At 37.6% G+C, this 21,642-nt stretch overlaps 1 protein-coding gene across 4 annotated transcripts in view; it reads left to right on the plus strand.

The window, feature by feature from the left end:
• The window catches only part of DISP1 (dispatched RND transporter family member 1), an 86,075-nt gene that overhangs the window by 43,692 nt on the left and 20,741 nt on the right, over positions 1–21,642 (plus strand). For 3 of the 4 annotated variants that reach the window (XM_026845503.1, XM_026845504.1, XM_026845502.1), the window contains one exon: positions 7,522–8,058. In XM_026845503.1, the coding sequence (XP_026701304.1) occupies positions 7,553–8,058 (506 nt within the window). In that variant the 5' untranslated portion in view covers positions 7,522–7,552. Of the gene's footprint in view, positions 1–69; positions 172–7,521; positions 8,059–21,642 lie in introns of those variants that run through there. The other variant, XM_026845501.1, reaches the window with a different exon arrangement.

A 21,642-nucleotide genomic window follows, 5' to 3' on the forward strand; every position in this document is an offset into this window, starting at 1 on the left:
CCTGCTGCGGGGAGGGGCGGGCTCGGCGCGGCGCGGCGCTCCCCGCTCCGGGCCGCTGCTGGAGCGAGCGGCGAACCGGGCCCGGCTGCCCCCGGGTGTCTGCGAGGGGAATACCTGGATCGAGCGAGGGCTGCGATCTCCTGACCGCTAATCTTCTCCGGCTGGGCTCTGGTAAGCGTCGGGGAGCGTGTTATGTGGGATTGCTTCACATCTGGCCGCGCGGTCCCGTAGTGTATCTTAGGTTACAGCTGAAACATCTCGGGCGTTCGGAGAGCGTGAGGATGTGGGTTTAGCTAAGACCATTGTGTGCCTTCAGTTTATCTACGCTGCTTGTCATGCGAGTAGGCTCCTGGGCTTGTAAAAGACTACAGCTGGGTAGAAATGCTGGAGAGCTTAGAACAGGACCCTGCTAGCACTGAATCGCCTGTTGAAAAAGAAAAACACACCTCCCCCCGACTGGAGATCCAGCTATCTCAATAGATGCGCTATTGTAAAAGTGGTATATGAGGTTATCGTTTGGCCTTCAGAGCACGGCTCAGCAAATGGGAGGCTTAAAACCAGCATATGCTTGGGAAACGAGGCAGGGGGAAAAAAAAAAAAAAGTTCTCACATGTTTAGCTTTCGAAGAAAATTATTGTTGGGCTGCTAGCATAAAACTACTTTGCTATGTTTTCCGTACCTAAATGCAAAGAATGCTCTGTGTTTATCGAATAGGTGTGACGGCGATGTATACCTGATGTGCCCTGGCGTTCTCACAAAGTGGTTTGCTTGGTTAATATACAGTAGTTATAAAATTATGTTAGAGGCTCTATTAAAATCTGAAGAAAAAATGCTATTACTAGTAAGAGATTCTTTAAAGATGTTCAAATATAGCTTTTAAATTTGGACAGAAAACAAAACAAAAATTAAACAGATGGTAGAGAGGTTTCTTAACCTCTTATGTAACACTGATATAGTCTGGACGATAGCAGGCATAGCTGGAGCTATATCCTAAAGTGTATTGCTTTTGTGTCCCTTCACATCTGTAATAGTTGAAATGTTAATCCCATAGCATGGTGAAGTAAAAACCCGTGGAACTTTCAATGCAAGTAACTCCTTTTACATCCAGAAAGAGACATATTTTGGTTTCCCCCCCCTTCTGTGTAAGCAGGATTAGAGCTATTTTGGATCGGAATATTTGCAATTACAGAAACTTAAATGTCTTTCATATGGTAGTGGAAAGTCAGTAAGTTGTGTAAATAAGATTTAGTGTGATGACAGTGTTGCAGTTGTAACGTTTGGGGCTTTTTTTTTTTTTAATAGCTTTCCATGCTCTTAAACTGTGCTGAAGTGTATACCTGCTTTCCAGAACTACACAGATTTTTTTTCTTGTAGTAGTATGTTTTGTTCCAATCATTTCTGCTTGGAACTGTTTCTTTTTCCAAAACTCAGCATATTTAAAGCTTTTCTGGATTTTCTTAATACATTTTTTCCATTTCCCCTACATATATATGCTTAATTATTTTTTTAATAACGTTTTAGGTCATACAAAACTCCTGCAAGAGAATTTTCAGGATTCCTAGTTGTTGTTTCTGTCTGCAGTTTAGTTATTTATTGTGAATTCTGTCTTTAAAAAGACTTTGTAGTTAAAGCACTGCAATTGATTTCTTTAGTCGAAGCCTGGCATATGATTTCTGTAAATGGTCTGCTGTTGTTGTTGCACAGTTTGTGCTAAGAGGAGTAACTTTAGCTTGAAAGCAAAGCAAAATCTATTTCTGAAGTTCTGAGGAATACCATTTTTCCCACCCTTTGCGGCCTTTCCCAGCTCCTTCACCCCACAGCTGTTGCTGGTGGGTCAGTTCGTGTGCCAGCTTGGCAACACTGATTCACTAGTGCCCATCTGTAGCATGAGCTGTGGTCCTGGCACGGTGACTTCTGGAAACTCCCTGTCACAGGAACTGCAATTCCTGAGCCAGCCTGCGGCGCAGGAAATGAGCTCGTGGTGTCTCAGGTCCAGGACAGGACAGCTTCTCAACCTCTTGGGCTGCAGAGAGGGATGTCAGGGCTAGCTGGCTCTTGAAACACTCGGTGCAAAATGGAGGAGGGGAAGTTTCCCTTCTGCAAACCTCTTCTGCTTCCTGATTGTCTTCTAACTACTACTGCGAGGTACAAGTACTTGGATTGCTGAAAATCTGCTCGTTAATAGGGCAACATCGGTTGAGAAAATGGGTATTTATAGACTGTGCAGAAAATAAACCGACTGTAATGGCATTTCTCAAAAATAGGAGCTGCATTGTATCAATCCTCAAAGTGAAGCAGTTGCATTAATATCTCAGGTAAACTTGTGTGCTGATGAAATAAGAACTAGAGGATCTTCTTGAAGGTGAAGTGTATATATTTAAAATGTGCTTTAAACACCTGAAAATGAAGAGGAAAGGACAGGGAAGTCTTGTTCTAGTAGACGTCTGTATTTTGTATAGTGAAAGCTTTTCAGGGAAGACCTAGTGGTTAGCAGCTGAAATGGAAAAGCAAGAATCAGGGTATTGAGAGAAACCAAGCGCACCACATATGAATGCATAGGAGTAAGAGCTAGAGAATTTGAAAAATGTCTAGCTGAGAGCCAAAATTGAGATCACAACCATAAAACATTAAAAAGCTGTTTTGACTTGCTAAAGACCACTGCAGTGGTAGATAACTAGACGTCTCCCATAAAACCCAGTATCAAACACCAGGTACCACCTGTTACTCCTGCGAGCACTGAGAAAAAAGAAAGATGCAAGGAATTTTGGTGATGTGAAGGAGGAGAAAACCCTCATTAAGAGTGGCTGTGAACTGGCTGGCACAGCAAACGAAGTCTGGAGAGAATTTAACTGAGTTTACAGATTGAGACCATGTAACCCATTTGCCATATTGAAAAACTTCAGCGTCTTAAGAGGCGACAAGGCCATTATAATATTTCACCTGGAAGGAGACTTAATAGGTATCATTGGGATTGTTAAATGTTGCTTATTTCAAGAATGCACTGCTTTTAGAATCCAACTGTTTTAGGTGAACTTTTGACATGAAAAGACGTTTTTGTTACTCGAGACATATGTTCATCTCAGAATCATGATGCTTTGTAGCTGACAGGTTTGCAGGGTACAGAAAACCCGGACTGATTCACTTGGCTGAGTGGTGCAATGCTGACTACAGCTAAAGGCTTTAGATAACTTTTAAATGAAATTTGAGTTTTGTCCTACCTTAAATGAAAAAGGTGAAGTTTTATAACCAGTTTAGTTTTGTTTTAATGCAAGGTATACATTTGGGGAATTTTATTTTTTCTTATATGGTTAAAACAACCCTCAACATTTAGCTGTTTCTGTTGTCTTTTAGAGATCTATAAATTATCTGTACTAATATACTAGGTTATACTAAATTTCCACTACATCATTCTCTCTTGAATTTGCACTTCTATCATTCTCAATTGCAGGCATTATGAGTCCAGATGGGATTTGTTGAACCAATGTTTTTTTAAGTCTTTTTTTTTTTTTTTTTTTTTTAAAAAAAAAGGGAAACTTTAAAGCAAAGGAAAAATTCTTTCAGTTGTAGCCAAAGGAACAGGTGAACTTAATCCAAGTCTAAAAAGAACATGCTAGTTAGGGAACACCAAATCCTATATAGTTTCAGTGTGGTACAGCATTACTTTATTTCCTGAAGGGCTTGCAATGCAGATGGCAGATGTCTGCTGGGTAAGCTGTGTTCATTGTTAGCTCCACAAATAATAGAGGGATTACTCCATAAAACTGTCACTAAGTAACATTGCCTCTACAGACTGTGGTACTTCCCACATATGACATTCTTCTAAGCTGTTGTTTTGAGCTGCATGTCTTAAGTACTTTCTTAGCAGTTACTGTTATCAAGAGTGTAGTAATTAAAGACAGTTTTAGTTTTCTTTCCTTAACAGCCCAGCTGGCATAATTTCTAAAGAGATATTAATGTTTAAAATACCTTATGTCCAGCTAGAGAGGTTGATACCTAAGTGTGATGTATTAAACATGTAGGTTAACACTTTTTCTAATTGTGTTTAATCTTCTATTAAGTAGGGCTGCCAATATTAAAACCTGCATTATCTACAACCATGTTCAGAATACCTGTCCGCTGCTTCAAAGCCTTCAGATGTAAATTGGTATAAATCTGAAAACCCCACTCTGCTGGAGAATACCAAATCCTAAAGCAGTCTGAGGAATGCAGCAAAAATAAACTTCAGCATCAGAAGAATTCAGAATTCTGAAAGACCTTGTTTTCAAATATTCTTGGTTTTAGATTTTTTTTTTTTCATGAGGAACAGGTTTTTTGTTTCCCCACGTCCATAAAATCTTACAGTGCTTTTATTTCTTGCATTTTAAATGGCTTATTTGTGCATGCTTTAAAGGAGAGATTCTCAGTTAACTGTTTCCATTTTTTATATATATATATATATATGTCTCAGTAAGTTCCCAGTCACTGCAGTTGTGGCAGAGGAGACAAAATGCAGCAGAGAGATAATATAGTCTAAGGATATATTTTGGTGTGGCAGCTGCAGGTGGAGTTTTGCTGTCAGTGGAGTTGCACTTGCTTATATAGAGTATAACACAAATGAAGTACCATAGTAACTAACTTTTAATACCATCAGACATAAGTGAAACAAAACTCAGATAACATTAGACTTGTTAAGTGACATCAACCATCTTGCATTTGTTTAAAAAAAGTGAACTACCAAACCACATGAAAATGTACAGCCCAACTCATATTCTGGAAGATTGGTTTGACTCCCAGTTCTTCTTCGCTATGACTGAATAAGATATTTAATCAGATGGCTACCTTAAGCATGCAAAGTAGTCTTACTGTAATAAGGCATTGCAAGAGCTTCAAGGTAAGCAGGTGCTTCCATTGCCTTGCTCAAAGACTCCATTAAAATGGCCAGAACTCAATAGTTTCTCAAGGTTTAGGAATAAAGAATCAACTTGATCTCTTAACATTTTAATAGTTTGAAATAGTTCATTAATAACCTGTTCAATAGAAGAACGATGGCAGAATTATATGTTGTGGTATGGATGATGATGTTCTTTGGCTTTTCTTTGAATTTACTAGTTTCTAAGGTGTCTTTCTGAAGATTGTATTTAAACTGAGAGGCATGCAGGTAGATATTACATCTGTTGAAAAGAAAGTATTTTATCTTTGATCATATTACATGGAGGCTGCTGGGCTGTCTGGAATGAGAGTTCTAATCCCCATGTCAGTGTTCACAAGGGGCATAGATACACAGAAGGTCCCAAGACTGTGTGTCTGTGCAGGGATTGCCCAGCTTCCATGGGTGTGGGTTAGCTTGCATCTCTGTTAGGCACATGTGTGCCTTGCATGTAAATGTGAGGTTTCCTTTATAAAGTGATTTGAAACAGCTACTAAAAATGATATCCTGTTATCTCAATTGCAGCATGCTGCACATGTCCTGGATTTAAAGCAGAGGGATGGTGTGTCTGTCTTGAAGGGCTAAATATTTTCAGTGTCTCCATACCTTATTTTCAGTTCTTATAGTAGTCTGCAGGACAGTAACTTTGATCGGTGTACAGCAGTTTCAAGTGATGATATGGACATGTCAAACTAACTTAGAAATGTAACAACGTCACCGTGCAGCCTATCTAAAATGCTGCCAGACGTCTCCAGAGGAGCTTTCTCTGCCTTGATGTCCAGCTCTCGCTCTGTCCACTTCAGCAGGCTTTGAAGCTGCCTACAGTGCGAGAGAAACCCAGACTGTTCAAACACAGTGGTATTTCATGTAACTAATATGTCTCTTCAGACTGAACGAAATTTAGCCAGCCACTTGAATTTGCTCCTCTGTGCTCAGCCAAAAGTCCTCCATGGGCTGGACTTGCCTGGGCCAGGGGAGGGGGTACCCGGCAGGAATGTGTGGAATTGGAGGCTGGAAAAAATATGCTCGTCGAGCAGCATATTCTCCTGTTCTGAGCGGTTATCTAAATGAAAGTGATTTCCCCCGGCATCTGGCTCTGCACATGATCTAGAACGAATAGCAGAGGATTAATTTTTGTTTCAGAAGTGAAGGATTTAGCTATGTCTGGGGGAGATGCTGCGTGGGGGAGCTGCCGGGGGTAGCATTCCACTCTGCAAAGCACTTTCTGCTCAGAATTAGCATTCAGGCAATTAAATAGCTCAGCTGGCTGGGCAGGCTTAGCTCTCTGAGCACTCAGCAAAGGTATTGGGGAAGAAAACAAGTTAGAAACTTCCTCGCTTATCTGTCTTAATCTGTATGTTGTGTCTGTCTGCAAAGTTCAGTGTCTGTAATGCAAGCCTTGCAATTTGGACTTGGAATGTTGTCGATTAAATTCAGTATTAAAAAGATAACACTAAGTTAACCAAAGCAGTTGTAATTAACTGAATCTGTGTTTTAAGCAAGTGTTGATTTAGTCTTCTAAATAGTACATAATTAGTGTTCTTTCTTCCTCTTTCTCCCCCCACCCCCCGTAACTTGGGAAACAAGTCCTTATATAAGTGTGATGTTTGCCCTCCCATGTTATTTATCAAAATAATCCTCTCCAATTTATTTTCAAATCTTATTAACACACTTTTATAGGTAGCATGGGGGGAAATTGGCAGCTGCAAGCACCTCAGACAAGTTTTAATTTTGAGCCAAAGCTCCTCAGTCACCTTTCCAGTTTTAGTTTTTACTTATTTACATTCTCCTTGAAAAAGACAAGACTTTTGAAGAAAATCTTTAATATCATTTGTTTATAGCATAGCGCATTTCTTAACTGCCTTTGGAATACATGTCACTCAAAAACATGAGCTTCTCACTAAGTACTAATTGAATCCTCTTTTTTTTTTTTTTTAAGCTTAGGAAAAACATGTGGTTGTATTCTATCTTTTTAGTATTTGTAACAGTTCATTTTAAGCTTCTGTTGAAAACCTTGTCTACCATCCAGAAATTTTGACAGATATTTGCAGAAGTAGCTTGATTTATTTAAATAAGGCATTTCAAAATAATTTATTCAAAAATAAAAATATACCTCATTTTCAATATAAATTGGAGATAGGAAAGGGAGTTACTGAAACCAGCACATTAATGATTATTAAACAATCTGAACTGGGTGGTCCTGTCTCCTGCTGGCTTTCAAAGCACACAGGCAATTTGCAGTGCGAGGTGTGGATGGTTACACGGTTTATACCAAAATCTGTTTTCATAAATAGTGGCTATTACTTAATCTTGTGCAAAATGATCTTGTTCCCATATATCTCAACCATTAGTTGTTAGCATGACGCAGAGACTGTCAAATGTCTATTCAGTTGACTTATGCTTTGGTTTAATCACTGAGCATTTACGTAACTTCACTCTTAACTTTTTGTCAGACAAATGAAAGTCTTTCAAAACATTCCTGGCAGCGTGTGTGTGACTCAGTTCTATTTCCCTGTGTTGTGAAAGATGAAGATGAGAGAGAAACTTTACTCATTTCAATCTGAAGTTGTTTCTGAGCATCTCAAAACTCTGTAAACTTTTATTTGTTTCTTCAGGAACATCGCATATCCATCAAGAACTTGGAGCATGGCTATGAGCAATGTCAGTGACTCTGTGGTTCTAAGCAATGGCAGCATCTTGTCAAATGCTACTGGCCCAGGTATCGTTGCAGCTAATGATGGAGATGTCGTAGTCCAACAGCTCCCATCCAAGGAAACACCAAGAACAAAAGCGAGTCCAAATGGCTGCCTGCAACTTAACGGTACAATCAAACCATCCTTTCTGCCTTTAGACAACCAAAGAACTCAGCAGATGTTGTCGCAATGCTGCCACCCTTGTCCATACCATCATTCTTTAAGTAGCCATAATAACAAGCAAGAATGTCATTCAGTGGTTGGCAGCTCAGCACCATCTCCTATGACTTCGTGCTGCATGCAACCACATACTGAGTATTCAGCATCTGTTTGCCAAAAACACACCCCCATATATCAGCCTGCCTGCTGTCTTCAGCCCTCCCCATCCTTCTGCCTTCACCATCAGTGGCCTGACCATTTTCAGCATCAGCCTGTGCAGCAACACATAGCCAGGATAAGGTAAGCAGTTTGTATCATTTGTTAGTTCTCAGTATGGCTAACCTTTTCCATAACTATTTCATTTTCTTACAAAAGCCTAAGATCTAAAAGGAAGATGAACCAAGTTTCTGCTCCAGTGTTTTTACAAGTTAATCTTTGATGCATTACCAACTTACTTTTTTTCAGAAGAAATCAAGTCAGGAAACTAGTTTTGCTGGGCTACACGAATATTCCGGAACCAAATTATTTATTTTTGGGGAAAAATACTGATTTTTCTTCTTGGGGATTGTTTGGAAGCTCATTAACTCTTACAAGACACAGTGTACACCTATATTGTGTGAAACAAACCAATACAGAGATATCTAAGAAAACACTGAAAGAAGTAGTATGTCTGCGTAGTCTAATCCAAACCTGTATTTCCTCATAAAGATGCACTGAAAAATACTTTCAGCTTCTATTCGTAAGTGTACTGGGTGGTTTTTCTTTGTCAGTTCAGCTGGTTCAGTGAGTTGTCCCCATGTCTTTTCAGTGTACATATCTTCTAAACTTCAAAGTTGTGATTGGATTGAGAAATTTTTGATTGTTCCAGGTCTTAATCCTTTCTATCTTCCACTTCATATGAACTTGCCTCTTTATATTTGTTAGCTTTGGACTTCCAGTGACAGTAGTCCCAGCTACAAGGAAAATCTTCTACAGCCTGCTGGTCCTAGGCAAAATCAGTCAGTCCAAGAGGCAATTTCTAAAAATCAAATTTCCTGTTACAGTAAGACACTTCTAAGCTTTTATGTAAGGTTATGTTTTTCTGAGTTGCAGTTGGGCCAAACTGGGTGAATTTTCAATGGGATAATAAAAGCTACCCTTCTCACTGTCATCCAACATCTGCATCCTCCATCCAGAACTTGGGAGCTACAAGTATTTCAGTCAGTTATAATGATTGATGAAATGCATGAACTATTTTTAAACTACTGAGAATATCAGACTGGGACAAATATATAATGTGGAAAAAGTCAAAGTGAGTAAAGCTTTTATCCTTAAGGTAAAAGCAGAGAATAAGGAACATAATACAAAGTGGAAATCAGCTTTCCCCTGCCCGTTATTCCTCTTGCAAACTGAAAAAATCGTAAGGGTTGGAACTGCTTACGATCAGATGTGGTTTTTTGACCCCATACTTGTTTAAATGTTAAGTAAAGATGAAAACGTGATACTTTTATATAATATTGTATGCAAAGGTATGCAGAAGGTTGAGCCATTACAGAATCAGTCAGTCATACTTTTCAAACTGTCAGAATGGGTGTACTAATTTCACTGTTTTTCTCTCTGTGCAGCAGGACTGTTAAACTTCATCTGTATTCCATAGTCTTGAGGACGGGAACAAATGTGATCCATAATCTGTGTTTCTGTTCTTAGTCTAGAAAAAAGAGCAGTGAAAAGTTCTTCCAGATACGGTAAAATAATGTTTTCCATAGCACTTCACAAATACAAAGACTTTGTTTTAACTGCTCTGCTTGGGATCTTGAGCCAAGATGCTTTTTACCGTCTTGCACTTCCTCAGCATGGTGTACATTTGTACATAAATGCACATAAATTATAAATAATGATTTATGATAAATGTTTGTCTGTTAGCTGTCAAAATAAGGATATAATCTGGCCTTTAAAGCACCTGTACTTGTTTACTCAACTGTATGCATTAGCATAATCTACATATCCCTATCAAGTGGTTACTGTTTCATTTCTGGACTTGCTTCTGGCCAAGGCAACTGAATTTTCTCAGTGAGGAGATACTTGCAATATGCCTCATGGGTCAGCAAATCAAATGAGTCCATCTTCTAAAAGCCACCTAGCTTTTCGTTGCTGTTACCTGTTCTTTTAGTTCTAAACCTGTGGTAAACAGGACTTAGGTCCCATGCCATGTTGGGGAAGCTGGACTTCTTGTATGCATTTTAACTCCTTAACCTGGCTGTGGCTGCATTAATGGACAGTGGATACATCTGACTGTATCACTTTGCGTTATTAGCATGGAACCAAAGACTTATTTTCTCTCAGAATAGTTTACAAGTTGTGTCTAAATGTAATAGTCACCTGTTGCATTGTGAATCTAGTTTTTCATACTGAGAGGCCATTGTCATTGAAGGCATGTTGGTAGATGGTAAAAACAGGGACCAACAGCCTTGCAGATGGATGGATATATGCTCTGGAAGAAGCAAACTGTCTCATTGGTAGTTACTTTGCAGTTCTAAAGAGAATAGGAGAGTAAGTGATAAATGTGTATTCATCTTTACGTACTCAGATAACTTTCTGTACACATAAGAGTAACATTTAAGTGTGTGATATTTTTACGTGATCTTTATTCCATGCTCTGATTTTATTGCATTTTGAGCCTATAATCTGCACAACAGCTTCTTCTCCAGCTGTTTTTCTTACAAGGCTAATTGGAAATCATCCAGCTTTATAACATGTGCATGTTTTAACAGGGTTATTTAAAATGCAGGTTCTCATATGATACATTAATTAAATTCAGTGTGTAGTCAAACTAGCTTTCATTCTGGTTCTTTGTATTTTTAAAAAATGCAATCAAATACTGTTATAATTTTAAGTTTAAGAAGCGGGGGAAAGATATGATTAGACGGAGTGGGGTGAACACTTTGCAAACTGTATCGCTAATGCTTACAGCTCTGGGCAGGTAATTAATTGTTTCAGCATGACAGGTTTTGTCAGGTTTTGAAGCCCAAGGCCTAACGTTCGTCGGTGACCTAATATTAAAGGAATGTGGCTCTGGTATATCATTGAAGATTGGAGTGAATAAATAAGACAGATTGAAATAATGCCACACTTGTCCTATCCTCTTAAAGCTGGCTGGATCTGGAATTTTGTAGTGTGTTCAGCTTTGAAGTTTAAACTAAATTACATGAAAATGTCATCTGTACACCATAACTCGAATTCGTCAGCAACCTTCACCAGGTAGACAGAAGAAATGAGGAAAAAGAATCAAGTAAGACTGTTAATCTGAAGAAGTGGAAGAAGCATGACAACTGATGCTTAACAACTGGAAGCACCGAGTTAGAAGTCACTAGGGAAAAGTAAAACTATGCAGCCCAGCAGCATGTTTAGTGGGATGAAAGGAGGATAAAATAAATAATGAAGGGTTGCGTATTCAAGCAGAACTAAACACTATGGTAAAGAAATGATGTAAAACCAGAAAACTCTTAAAATCTTCCCTGGTATTTTTCAAAATCTGTTATTTGTATGGAAATGCATGCATGTAAATTGGGGCAGAAGAGGAAGAATGTGCAGAGATCATTCAGTAAGTCATCTCAGGGTTGTGGAAAGCATGGGGTAACAGTGCTGTACCTGGCTGTTGTCTCTGGTACCAGATGATGTTGCTTCTCTTAGACTCGTATGTGAACTTTTTAATGAGAAAACACCAGTTAAAAGCTACTTATATCCTTGCTAATCTTGATGCTGACTCATTTGGAATCTCTCTTTGGTGATACAATTTAGAAAACTTAGGTCTATGGACTCAGAGGCAAAAGGCAGGGGAGAAGAGGTCAGGGAGCTGCAAAAGAATTGATGGTACTTCTGGTAAGGAAACTGCCCCAAGCTGCCAGTGCGTGTAGTGCTTGCACTTCTGTGATATTGAACCAATAAATTCATACAAGTACTCTTTGCTCGGAGTAGACCTGCTCTGTATCACCTACCATTATTTACATTTCAAGACTATACTGTTAATCCTTTTGGCTAAAGCAGTTAAGTAAAGAGAACTGCTCTGAAAAGCATTGGAATTATGTCTGGTTATAAAAAGGCAGGATAAAAGGATGTGTGGGATGATCTCTCTATGATCATACAGTCATCTCAAGCTAGAACATGAAAATAAAATCAGTTTAAAGCCTCACAGAATCATTAGTTTGACTAAAAGTTAAATCTTTGGTATATATGTAAATTGTTCCTTATCCCCCATGAGCCTAGTTTGGAGGTTTTAGCTCCCAAAGCTTAGTTAGTTTGAACTGCTGTATTCAAAGTTTTCACTTGCTAGACCAATTTATATTCTAAGCAAGGCAAAAACCATAGTACTTCAGAGTCAGGAAACTGGTAAAGCGTTATTATCTCCAGACTTACTGTACATCTTCCTTTCAGTTAGATTTAAGCCTTCTTTTGAACTGTTTTGGCATTGCAGATTTATGTGATGGTTCTGAGATTCTGCGTTCTGCTGTATCTCAGAGCGTTCTGTGCCACACACTGTTTAAACAGTATTGCAGATATACTTCAATACTTTATTTAATACTTTAAAAAGGAGATCTATAAAAATGAAAAAGCTGTGAAGATAGAACATTACAGCTGCCTCTTAACCATTTTACATTTTCCTTCTAGTTACTTGGCATAAAGATGAGAACCAGAAAGAAATAAAAAGCTCTTGTTTTTTCAAAAAGCAAGGGAATGTTTGCCAAATACCAATCTTAATAACAAGACTTTGTTATGAAACAGCTCCCTGCTTGATTCCAGGAAAAGGATAATTGTTATCTAGTACATTCTGCGTGGCTTGCAAAGCTGATTATATGTATACATGTGTATACAATATTTTAAAATATTCTCATTTCAGCAACATTAACTGTTCACAAGAACTCCAACATGGAGTTCTTTAAACATAGTATTTTCCACCTATCGAAATATTTTCCATTTTGAAAGTTGTTAGCTTCTGCTGTATTTGATGCATTAAAAAATACTTTTGTTTTTGCTTTTTATATGAAATGTGTACTAAAGTCTTGCACAAAATACATATGCATATACTGTTACAAATTAATAAAAGGAACTTACTCCCCCTAGGAAGATTAAAACCAGGTATCTTTAAAATAAAAAAATCCTTTAGGTCAAATTTTCAAGATTGTTTATGAAACTTTTAATCAACCTTTAGCAACTAAAAGGCAAAAGCTGTTACCATAATTTCTTTAAATATTCAGGATGTTGCAAGTATTTTGATTCATGCTGTAGATACAGGAGTTCCTGTGTGTTGGTAATTTGTACAGAAACAATACAAATTCTGTCTTTATTCTCATTTAAGATGTTTATTTCATGCTAAAATAGGAATTCTTTATTGGATGGCTTCCCAGATCGAAGAGGCTGAAGGCACATGGGAACCACAAACTAGATGCTCCCTTTGGTGTCACGGTGTTAACAGCTCAGTGGTGTATTTGGGGATTTTGATATAGTTGAGAAAAGGAAAGAGAATATGTAGCAGTCACATGCATCCTTCTGAATCTTGAGTCCAAATGTGGGGTTCTCTATTGTGCACATGGGGAGGAAGAACTCTCCCTGTGACCAAACAAATGAACTGGGTTTTTTCCTTTCTCAGAAATTATTTTTCATGGCAGTCAGTAATTTGAGATGTGCTTTCTTATTTTTACTCATTTTTACTTTTAATTTTATATTATCCCTGAGTGTGATACCTTAAGAGGTTTATTGTGGTTTATTAATTCGTTTACTTTTCCCATGATAATTATTGTATGTTGTTGGCTAAACCAACAATATGCTACACTTTCTGTTCATCTTGCGCAGAGCTGAAAGCAAAAGGCTGACATGCAGAGGCCAGAATACAAATAAAAAGTATCATTTATAATTCAGTGACTGACCAAATTAAAAATAACATGCCTAGAAAAATATTAAGTGCACTTAAACCCCCCTCATTTTTAGGCAGTCCAAGGGATTTTTGCAGGCTTTAAATGTACTAATTAAGCATTAGGATTTGTCTAGACTTCAGATTACTTTGAAGCAAGCATTTTTGCAATAGGAAAAAAGGAATTGGAAAGTTCCTGATCTGGCCTGAGTGCAGCAGAGTACCAGCCTGGCTGTGTTTTGACCTTTAGTCTCTGCCATTTACAAGCTCCAGGTTCTGTGAGTGCTTGAAGGTGAATTTCTTATGCCCTGTATTCCTCCCCTTTCCCTGAATAACAGAAGAGCTGGTACTTAACTAGCAATCTGCTGTTGAACTGCAGTCTTCAGAAGCCACAAAGCTGATAATGTGAGGGAAATGATAGAAAACATATTTTTTGTGTACTTTCTTTTGTACTAAATGGACTGGAAAACCAGCATCAGCTTTGTTCATTCTTGAAAAGGACTAATCAGTGTGGATTTTGAGAGGATTTTTAAAACTGAGCATTTTAGAACAAAAAATACAGCAGAACAGCCAGAATGATGGCAGCTAGTTGTAATATTTTGATTATGTATAGTTGTTCTCATGCACTTTTAATTTAATAGGAGGTCGTGATAAGATTCAAGTGTGAAGCAAGACAACACTAGACAACAGAGAGCAAAAATCTAAACTAAATGTGGCCGGTGGCCTGTTTTTCAGAACTTTTAAGGAGATGGGCATTGAAAGATTGGAGTATTCCTACTTCTTAAAAGTTTTCAGTCTTCCTTATGATGGGAGGAAAGTGCAGAATGAGGAACATTGACTTTGGAAAGCTCTTTGTAAATTGCCATAATTGTCTCTAGCTCTTTCCAAAATCACTTGTCCTTCCTCTCTGATGATATGTCAATTTGTCTTAGTCTACTAGTAAGTAATAATTGATGTGCATGCTTTTAAGTAATCAATGGTGCTTGAACAGTAAAACAAAACAAAAAAACCCAAACACAGCGCAAGAGGGAAATACAGACAGCGCCTGAGCAATTTGACATTAATTTTGCTACATTAAGATTGCTCTGAGATTTCTGCCCAGGATATCTGCTGAATAAAGAAATCTCTTAAAGCCTTGACTATCAATGCAAAATAGAAAGGAGTTGTTACCACTAACAGATTACTACTAATTTGTAACTACTAATCTTGTAACTAAGGGAAGTTACAGGTAGAAATCCTGATCATATTTCAGAAAGCCTGGCCCCTCTATTTGGGAATCAGTTTGGTTCTGGGTTTTTAAAATAAAATCATGAATAGGTGAATGTACTAGTCTAGAAAAGCTTACATGCATCACTTCTTAAACTTTTCCATTTTTTCTTGTGACGTTAATGGGATACCTTGCCACAAAATTTTTGTGTTACGTTTCCAGTTTGTAGGATGTGGAGTTCATTCAGTCAAATGGATGAACATTTGCTAACTTTTTGCTGAACAGTTTTAATTATATTAAATCTGTTTTATAGTCTGTTTAATCATGTGGTGCTTTTTTGGATCTTGGCTACAATACTGCACACCTTTAAATGTTCAGTAAATACTCCTTTTTTTGCTTGCTTCTTAGTGAGCAAACAAAAGAAATTTCATCTCAGAAGATACGGAAGATGATGTCGCATTATATATGTGCAGTTTTTAATCTGTCAGCATAAGTCACAGAGCTGTCTTTGGGTAATTACTTAGTTAATCCTTCTAAATCTTTTAATTGTTTTGAATATATACTTGTTTTATATAATTTAAAAATTATTACATTCTAAGTAACTAAATTCATAGACCTTGAAACAGCAGCTCAACACCCAGATGTATATTTGAAGCAAAATATTTCACTAAATTTAGAACAGAATTGCTTAAGTAACAATATTTTAATTTGCTGTATGTAGAAAGATAAAAACCAGCATTTGGCCCCATAGTCAAATAATTTGGAGAAATTGTAAGGGCTTGTAGTCTATCTTCAGAAAAGCTCTCTGGTCATGGGTTTTCTGAGAGCAAAAATGAAGCCCTTGGCGACTTACATTCACAAACTCTTACATCTGCACAGGAAGGAAGACTGAAGCATGTACCAGTTGAAGTGTGATATATGACAGTCTGAAGTCTCCCTACTCCTGAGTCAAACTTATATATGCTTCATGTCAGTCATTAATGCATGTAAGAACATGGATTTCGGCCTTCATGAAGAAATACTGTGATAAAAATAGGTGTTCTTGTACATCTCTTTCATTCTGTTTTGTGTCTTGGGATGAAGCTTTTCTTCTGTGTATGTTGTGATTTCTTGGGTCATGTTATAATAATTTCCTGTCTGTCAGAGAAATGCAAGATGTGACCATGACCTTGCATTGCTCCATTCAACTGGGAAGTGTAATAAAAACAGCTTTGAAATAAAATATTTCTAAGGAAGGAACTTTTTGCCAGTAAAAATGTTGAGAACTACTCTAGTCATCATTTAAATCCCAGAACATATCTATTAATTTCACTGTAATTACCAAGAAAAGAAAAAAGACTAATGGTTTTAGACTTGTGAAGGATCTTGAAATAATATTAGTCTGCTCTAAATTAGCTGTTGGCTTGTTTTCAAATAATGATTCATGGTGGTATTTTACTAAGCCTTTTTTATTGTCTTGAATAGTTCAGAACTTTTGTTTAACTTGCCAAGCAGTACTATATGTGGTCCTGCCCTTATTGCCTCAGAAGTTAAAGGAATATATATAGAGATTGAATTAAACCTTTTGAAGAAGAATATACTTTACATTATGTATAAACTTTGCCATTTAAAGCTGGGACAATCCAGTTTAAGTATGTTGGATGGCAATTTATTATTGACAGTTTGAGAACTGTGTTTAAAAGTGACTACACTCATTGGAGAGAAGTTTAGGGAAAGAAGAACACAAAAAAAAATATTTGTGGGGTGTAATTACTTGGCTCCTTCCTACACCATCATCTTTTCCTGCAGAGGTGATGATTTATGTCTTGTTCAAGAGAAGTGAACCAAGTAGACACTATTAAGGAAAAGAGCCAGCTTTCCTAGTAGTTGATAATATTTAGTCAGTTGTTGAAGATGAAAGAGGGAAGGCATTAGAAGTTAGTATTACAAAAATGAGTTTCTAAGGAACCTTAAACTGAAGACTTTGTGAGTAAATCCTGAGCTCTTGCATGTGTACCATCCATATGGACCAGGGAGGGAAAGGAGAGGGGGAAGGGGAGGGGAAACAACAAACCCTAAACCTTGGAGCTGCTTATAGGAATATTTCAGTATCAAGTTATCTGTATATTATACATTTATAGAAGTTCTAATTTTAGCATATAATGAATCGTACTGGGATAGGAATAGACTGTTTCAGTTGGAAGGAATCTGAAAAATCTGATGATCATCTGGTCCAAGTGCCTGACCAGTTCAGAGCTGACCAAGTTAAAGCATGTTATTAAGGGTATTGTCCAAATGCCCCTTAAACCCTGACAGGCTTGGGGCATCAACCACCTCCCTAGGAAGGCAGTTCACTGTTTGACCACCCTCTTGGTAAAGAAATGCTTCCTTATGTTCTGTCTAAACCTCCCCTGGCATGGCTTTCAACCATTCCCACACGTTCTATCACTGGATACCAGAGAGAAGAGATCGGCACTTTCCGCTTCCCCTCCTCGGGTGCTGTAAGGAGTGATGAGGTCACCCCTCAGCCTCGTTTACTCCAAACTAGACAAACCCAGAGTCCTCAGCCACTTTTCATAGGACATGCCTGCCAGCCCTGATACTAATAACAATAACTTCCAAATTAAAATACCTATGTATATATGTATAGGATGTCACTATGATTGCACTGACCTTTTTCCATCTCTGTTGACTTGATGGAAACATAGTTTCCTGTTGTATGCTGCCATGAGCCAGAAGTTTGTGATTAGAAGATGTCAAAACTACCTGTTACTTTTTCAAAGTAGGTTAATAAAGTTTAATATTGATTTCATGGCAGAAGGAAAGTGAGCAAAACCTGGGCTTAGTTAAGGCTGTAGGGTTTGCCACTGATGTTCAAGGAGTCTGGTTTTACCCAGTGTGTGTGCTGTAGGTCCGTAAAGCATATACTTTCATGCTAAATCTAGATCAGAGAGCAAGAATCACTTGGACAGTGATTTTATTACTGTTAACACCATCCTTACAATTGCTTATACTTGCTGTGAACATAGAGCAGATCCTCAGTGGAGAAAGGTAGGTAAGAATAAAAGAAGAGCGGACAAGAACCTTTATAAAGCTATCTCAACTTTAAAAATGTGAATTGATGTCTATGATGCAGTTGCCAAATAACATTGATTTTTGGTCCTTCTAAAGACTTTAAATTTGCTTAATTTTATGCAAAAGAATAGTCTTAGCAGAAATAATTCATAAGGTTAAGCGAAGCTGTAACATTGAGATTTCACATTTTTGAATGGGATGAATAGCAGTTAATTTCAAGTCATCTACCCTGATAATCTAGAGATAAAATAAACTTCCTTTAGATTGTTCCATGACATTTTATGTGGAGAGAAAATTCTTTGCATTTTTCTTGCTTTCAATAAAAGCAATTTACCAGAAAACTGAATTCTTTGTCATCTTTACAACATTCTTCTGCCATGGGTTATCCTGTTCTTCCTTTATAGATGTAAATAAGTAGAGCTAAGTGCAGACAAATACAATAAACACTACATATGTAAAAAGCATCAAGAGAGTTCATGATTAGAATCAAGGAAAACTCTACATAGCAAAAAATTAAATTGGGAAGCTTGTAAAAAGTTTTTGGGCAACTTAATCTGTTGGATTTGTCATCTGAGTGATTGTAGTGATTGTTAAAATGATAAAGCACATAGGTGTTATATGTGATATAGCAGCAAAAGCTAGCTTGATACTTAAGAACAATTCAAATTGTTCTCATGGGTCAGTGACATTCTGAAAACACGAGGATTTTCTTCCTCTGCAGGGATTTAGTTTGTATTATATGTTCTAATGGAAGACGTACAATATGATGCATATCTCATTCTATCCTGCAGGGATTTAGCTTATCCTCGAGTGTAATAATGACAAAAAGCTATGTTTTATCGCTTTTTGTAACCAGATCTACCAACAAAGGGAATAGTTTCCCTCTGGCAAAGTAAAGCACTGAGGTTAAACACCTCATAATCCTTGGACAGAGGAGTCTTTATGTTGATTTTTTGGTTGTTTTTTTCAGTAAGTACAGCTATTTATTGTAACAACATTTTTGACTCAAGTGAATCTTTAAGTGAAAAGAGTGCAAAATTAGTTTTTCTGCTATTGGCTTTTTAATGATTTTTTTTTTTTTTAATATCAGTATGTTTAGACACGTGGTATACATGGTACTTCAAAAAGAAGATATAATTTGTGTCCTAAAGAGCATGCTATTTCACAAATATGCGATGTGTTTTTATGGACATAATGTTATTTGTATCAAGAGAAGTAATACATCCTTCTTACAAATACCTGCATGAGGAAAGTAGAATTAAGATTATGCAAAACTGTGTTTGTCCATGCTGCCAGAAAATGGAGATGTTGCATGTCTACTGCAATGTCTACAATTTTCATTTATTCTGGACCCTATTTTGCTAGAGCAGTTCTCATGATTGCTTTTGCTGCTGTGTTATCTACAGTACTATTAGTGGTTGTTTTACATCCCTGTGACAACTACTTTATGGTAAAAAACTGTAAGCTGTACATTTATTTTTGAAATTTTATGCAGCTCAGCATCAGAGTGAAGGAGTTTGGCCACTTGACCGGTTGGTTTTCTCTGAATGATTGTTTGGAAAATTGGATTTTTCCTAATCTGTCAGGTTTCTGTTAGTGACCATTTCCCTGCTATACTTGCACCTGGGCTTGAGCCCTGAAATTATGATTGGCTGTCACTGTTCATATTCAGATGTCACTGAGCATGGATCTCGGCTGGATTTTCTAAGGGATGATTTATCAGCAGTCAGTACTTTTTCATCTGAGGCCAGTTCCTGCAGTGGAGTAGGAAGTGGTTGCAAAGACTGGTGCATACATATCTTTTTGAGATACTTCTAGTCCAGTCAGCTGTGGGTTCATAATAAACTGCTGATGGCAAGCAATGGTGGGAAGAGCAGTGCTTCCTCAATTAGTGCTGGTTCCAGCTGGGAGATGGTACCTTTCAGCCAGTGCTGGAAGCTTGCTCAGCTGCAGCGCAGCACCAAAATCAGCTGGGTGGTGTTGCTGGGAGCACAGCTTTCTGCTTCTCTTAGCTGCTGTCTCCCAGGAACAAAACCAAGGAGAAGCACCTGTACTGACAGTTTTGGATTTATCTATAATGCTGTTAATTGTTCCCTTACATCTTAGAATAGGGCGGTGATGTGAGGCAGTGCCTCAGTGCTGCCCCATGTCAAGGTGGTAGCCCCACAGGCATCAATTTTAGCTTGAAGTCTTAACTGGTTTGTTTTTCCTCTAAGGAAAAAAAGGGAAAAGCCCTTCTATATCAGAGCTCCACTCTCTACATCTGGATACTGTGAAATAAAAATTAATTGCATCTAAGGGGCATGGAATAAATCAGAAATCAAATGTTTAGCCAAGGCACTATCCAGAATTATAATAGGAATTTAAAATGTTTTAGGAAGGTATTGTTTGGATAAGTTAGTACAAATGTATGTTTTGGAATGTACTGATGCTTTTAAACTGACTTTAAAAAAAAATGTTACTAGCAGTGTATGCAAGGAGTGTTCCTGTTCAAAATCATATTAGTATCTTTTTCAACCTTTTAGGTTATTGATAGCTGCTAACGCTTTAAAAAATGCTGGTTCCTTCACAGCAGATAGAAAACTCTTCAAAATAAAAACAGAGCCTGGTTTCCTAATTTTCTGTTTCATGGTTACTTTCTGGGGTTTCTTGCACCCAGTCAGGAAACAGCTAGCACTGATTTCTTGTGGTGTGAGGCAAAGGGTGTTACTTAAATTGATACTTTTTTCACAAGTGAGGTTTGCAAAGAAAGACTGCAAAAGAATGTCTTGGAATATCTAGCTACTTTTATTGTCCTCTGACACATTCGGGTTTGTATTCCCCTGAAATGCATTGGATTAATGAAACAAATACACTGCAAAGGCAGTAAACCATCCATAATTTTATTATTGTTAAATTCATTTGGAATAGTCCCATGCTGAGGAACATATTCATAAAACATTGCTTTGTGCCGTGTAATGTCCATGTGACACGAAGGTTATAGAACTAGGTTTAATAATGCTTATGATTTCCAAAAGCATTCTTTCCATAGTGTTTCTTGAAATTGGGACCAAACTCCCCTCTCTCTTATACCCATGCCAATCTATTAATTTTCATGAAAAAATTCATTCAGTGCTGTGGCTGAAAGGAAACTTTGGCTTCATTGAGAAGCTGAAGGCAGATGCGGCTGAGTGGCATGGCATATTCCTCTTAAGGAAGCTAGAGCACTAGCTGTCATCTTTCACAGATTGAAAAGAGTCTTGAACTGCCCATATTCAAGTTGGTATGTACACAAAAGCACAAATGTTTTCTGTTATCTGACTGTTGAAAATATTGGTAGAAACACTGAGGTACAGTGCTTATTTAGGCTGGAGAGGTGTAGTAATTAGTATTAGTTATTAGAGCTGTAGTAATCCAGTCTAGACCAGTGCCGTGATCTATCTTTCTGATAGTCTTGTTATTTTCTACAGTAAACTTCCAGCTATTATAGCAACACTTTTTTAATACACCACTCCTTTTCACCATGTTGCACAGAAGGATGCTGGTCATCCAAATATATTTCATATTGAGAAATGTCTGGGATTTTTAACTGATCTATTTCTCTATTCTTTATGTAGTTCCAAACTGTATAATGTGTAGTCTAAAGTCACCATTAGGAAAGGACAGGATGAAGCTAAGCATCTGTTGAATAGGGGCTGAGACTTGCAGTAAATGGTGGTAGAATAGAGCCTGTCCTTTTCTTCTGCCTTCCCTCCCCCCC

The sequence above is a fragment of the Athene cunicularia genome (assembly GCF_003259725.1).
Source record: "Athene cunicularia isolate RWA chromosome 3 unlocalized genomic scaffold, athCun1 chr3_part1, whole genome shotgun sequence".
Lineage (NCBI taxonomy): Eukaryota > Metazoa > Chordata > Aves > Strigiformes > Strigidae > Athene > Athene cunicularia.